The sequence below is a fragment of the Pteropus alecto genome, unplaced genomic scaffold, assembly GCF_000325575.1.
Source record: "Pteropus alecto unplaced genomic scaffold, ASM32557v1 scaffold33, whole genome shotgun sequence".
Taxonomy (NCBI): Eukaryota; Metazoa; Chordata; class Mammalia; order Chiroptera; family Pteropodidae; genus Pteropus; species Pteropus alecto.
The window spans coordinates 4,722,071-4,725,906 of record NW_006435762.1 but is presented as its reverse complement, the minus strand read 5'-3'; the positions used below and the strand labels follow the sequence as shown (position 1 = coordinate 4,725,906).

Sequence of the window (3,836 nt, the reverse complement as noted above, 5' to 3'; positions counted from 1 at the left end):
CGCGCCGCTGCTGGCCGGCGTCACCGCCACCTGTGTGGCACTCTTCGTAGTGGGCATCGCGGGCAACCTGCTCACCATGTTAGTCGTGTCGCGCTTTCGTGAGCTGCGCACCACCACCAACCTTTACCTGTCCAGCATGGCCTTCTCTGACTTACTTATCTTTCTCTGTATGCCTCTCGACCTCGTCCGCCTCTGGCAGTACCGGCCCTGGAACTTCGGTGACCTGCTCTGCAAACTCTTCCAGTTCGTCAGCGAGAGCTGCACCTACGCCACGGTGCTCACTATCACTGCGCTGAGCGTCGAGCGCTACTTCGCCATCTGCTTCCCGCTGCGGGCCAAAGTGGTGGTCACCAAAGGCCGGGTGAAGCTGGTTATCCTGATCATCTGGGCCGTGGCCTTCTGCAGTGCAGGGCCAATCTTTGTGCTGGTCGGCGTGGAGCACGAGAATGGCACCGACCCTCGAGACACCAACGAGTGCCGCGCCACTGAGTTCGCCGTGCGCTCCGGACTGCTCACTGTCATGGTGTGGGTGTCCAGCATCTTCTTCTTCCTGCCTGTCTTCTGCCTCACTGTGCTCTACAGTCTCATCGGCAGGAAGCTGTGGCGCAGGAGGCGCGGCCAGGCGGCGGTGGGCGCCTCGCTCAGAGACCAGAACCACAAGCAAACCGTGAAAATGCTGGGTGGGTCTCAGCGCGCCCTCGAGCTCTCTGCCGGGAGCCCACCTCTCTCGGTGCCTTTCCAACTTCTCCCTGAGTCTCTACCCCTCTCCAGTTTCTTTTGATCTTGGTCTCTCTGTGTCTCCCAATTATTCTTTCCTGTTTCAGTCCTGAGCTCTCCCTTTGGTCTCTTAGTTTTTCTATCGTATGTGTGTTCCCTGTCTCTCTCTAGGGGTTTTTCGCTCCCCCCCCCTTACATTTTTCTCTCTTGTTTATGTTTCTCTTTCTCCCATCCTCCCTTCCTCTCTCTCTCCCTCTCTCTCTCCCTTCCTCCCTCTTAGCACCCCACCCCCAACTTTGTTGCAATCTTGACTCTCTTGGTCTCTCTCTTTGTGTCTCTTTCTTCCTTTTTCTCCTTTCGCTCTTTCATGGAAAAATGTCCCGCTCGTGTATTTCCCTAGTATGAGTTTGATATCAGCCCAGAAACTTTGCTTCAAGACTGAGATATTTTATAAGAATATATTATGGTCTTTAAGTGTTAAAGGTGGCATTCATGTGGCTATGGTGACAGTTGTTACTAGGTAACTTAGTTTGGAGAATAAGTTTAATAATTTCTTCCAATTTTATTTAGTACCTGCTTTTCTTAGTGTAACTTAAATATCCACATATTCTTTCTGAGGCAGGAAGTTAAGCTTCCTGCCTCAGAAAGAATACGTGGATATTTAAGTTACACTAAGAAAAGCAGGTACTAAATCTAAAAAGTATTCAGTGGTAAATGTAACCAAAGACATGATCCACTTGGATAATTTTGTCAGAGATGATTCATTTTTCTTTCACAACTGTGATTTGCTTTATGCCCTGCATTTTTTTTCCCCCGAATAATCAAATCAATTCTGTTTACCCTGCTGCTGTTTGTTCAGCTTTGTAAGGAAGTCAGTGACAAATCAATGCGGGAGTCTCCGGTTATTTTCATGATTACCTGCCTCTCCAGGTAGAAAAGACTAGGATGATGTAGGATAAGCTAAGATAAACAGGCTTCCAACATGAGAAAGGGCGGCTTTGTGGAAGCTGACAGGACTTGCTGTCCTTCCCCAAATGGTCCTTCAGAGAACAGTTGGGTGCAGTGTCATGCCTGGGGTGTGCTGAATATGTCCTGCATGAATTCAGCTTATTTAAGTATATGTGTTTGCTACAAGTCAAGTAATACAAAATGTCTTCGCATCCAAGGAAAATATTAATTCTACTTGCTTTTCCAAAAGGAAAGCCTGTACACTTTATTATCTGGACATTATAGTCACATTTTGTACTTATTTGCATATTTAATACTCTTAGAAGCCATTCCAAGGTGACTTAGTATTTGTAATTTTACAATTCTTGGAATCCTGTATATTAAAGTGGTAGTTTATTCAAAGAATGCTAAATTTTTTCATTTTCTAGACCAGCAAGTCTCACAATATGACTAATAGCTTGTAAATCTGCTAGTGCCCTTCAGGGGTCTCTGGCATTCATGTGGCTATGGTGACAGTTGTTACTAGGTAACTTAGTTTGGAGAATAAGTTTAATAATTTCTTCCAATTTTATTTTAAGCTGTTAATTATCCTCATTAGTATCTCAATACCATTGTTAATTTTCTTTCACCTTGACAATTTGAAGGACATCACTAAAGTAATACAAGGACTAAAATATTTTGTTATTTTTTTCTGATTTCTGAATTTTAAAAACAATCTAGAAATTTATAGGTCTTGAAAAAAATTAACTCACGTAGGCAAAATGAAGGCTTGGATGGATGATAATTAATTTTAGTTGGTTTTATGGGCTTTTATACCTTACTTATGTCTATCGTAGGTGGCAAAGAATCACCCATCTCAGTGTTTCTCAATCCTGACAGCATATTCAGTCCTCTGTGAAATTTTAAAAAGAAAAAAGCAAATGTCCTGGTTTCCTTCCTAGAGGTTTTAATTTAATGAGTCTCTATCACCTCCAAGGACTGTGTGTCCCCCAGGGAAGACATGCTGATACATAGCAATAGTTGGATATAACCACTTTACCTCCTTTGTGTTTGGTCGTGTCTAACACATATTAAATGGTGGACTATTGTGAATAAGTGGTCTAGTCAATTGAGTAAATTCAATTACAAAATGACTCAAATAGTTGTTAAATAGAAGTGACTGGGAAGCTCAGTACAAATGGTTGAACTGTTGATCCAGACGCTCTCAGTCTTGGTGAAAATGTAGGAATGGGAAAGATCACGTAATGTTTCTCTGAAGTCAAGGGTCACGCCACACATAATCAAGACAAAACCATGTCTTCCAAACAGAATGTGATTTGCTATGACATTTCTTGAGTTGATGTTCTCTTTCCCATTTTTCTTTTAGCTGTAGTGGTGTTTGCTTTCATCCTCTGCTGGCTGCCCTTCCATGTAGGGCGATACTTATTTTCCAAGTCCTTCGAGCCTGGCTCCCTGGAGATTGCTCAAATCAGCCAATACTGCAACCTCGTGTCCTTTGTCCTCTTCTACCTCAGCGCTGCCATCAACCCCATTCTGTATAACATCATGTCCAAGAAGTACCGGGTGGCGGTGTTCAAACTTCTGGGATTTGAACCCTTCTCCCAGAGGAAGCTCTCCACTCTGAAGGATGAAAGTTCTCGAGCCTGGACAGAATCTAGTATTAATACATGACCGAGCACATTGCTGAGCAAAGTCATCGCTTATTACTCTAAACCAAAAGCCATAGCACAGCAGAACTTGGGAGGAAGTTGAAGGTTAATTTTGGAATTGGAGACACATAGGTCTGGAAACAGTTGCAAGGAAAGAAAAGAGAATTTGTAGTGTGTGAGAAGTTTAATTTGATTGCACACTCATCAGTGCTCTCATACACTATTTCTGCATATTCACTGCCTGTGATTTTGCATTCTGCTGTTGGTGCTAGCAAGGGCTTTGCAATTCAGAGAAAGGAGCTGGTACAGAGAGAGCAATTAAGGCACTTCTTACTGTATAAATAATCTGATTTACTTTTTCAGAATGCTAAGAAACTTTTATTAAAATAATGACATTAAAATTTAGAAATTTAAATATGACTTTTAAAAACTAGCAATTTTCATATAGCTCTAGATCAGTGCTGTCCAAGAGAAATATAGTGCAAGATATTTAAGTAATCAATATAAAAATTATTAATGAGA

The 3,836-nt window shown here is 42.4% G+C and overlaps 1 protein-coding gene across 1 annotated transcript; it reads left to right on the top strand.

Annotated features, from left to right (window-relative positions):
* The first annotated feature begins 7 nt into the window (after positions 1-7).
* On the top strand, positions 8-3,336 carry GHSR (growth hormone secretagogue receptor). Its single transcript, XM_006927056.2, has 2 exons — positions 8-680; positions 3,032-3,336. Exons 1-2 carry the CDS (start codon positions 77-79, stop codon positions 3,334-3,336), a joined length of 909 nt encoding a protein of 302 aa, XP_006927118.2. The 5' UTR covers positions 8-76.
* The last annotated feature ends 500 nt before the right edge of the window (positions 3,337-3,836 follow it).

Bases quoted from the DNA above. Each gene is read 5' to 3' on its own strand.
- GHSR (XM_006927056.2), top strand. From the start codon at position 77: ATGTTAGTCGTGTCGCGCTTTCGTGAGCTGCGCACCACCACCAACCTT. The intron at 681-3,031 runs GTGGGTCTCAGC...TTTTTCTTTTAG, and splicing joins GCAAACCGTGAAAATGCTGG to CTGTAGTGGTGTTTGCTTTC.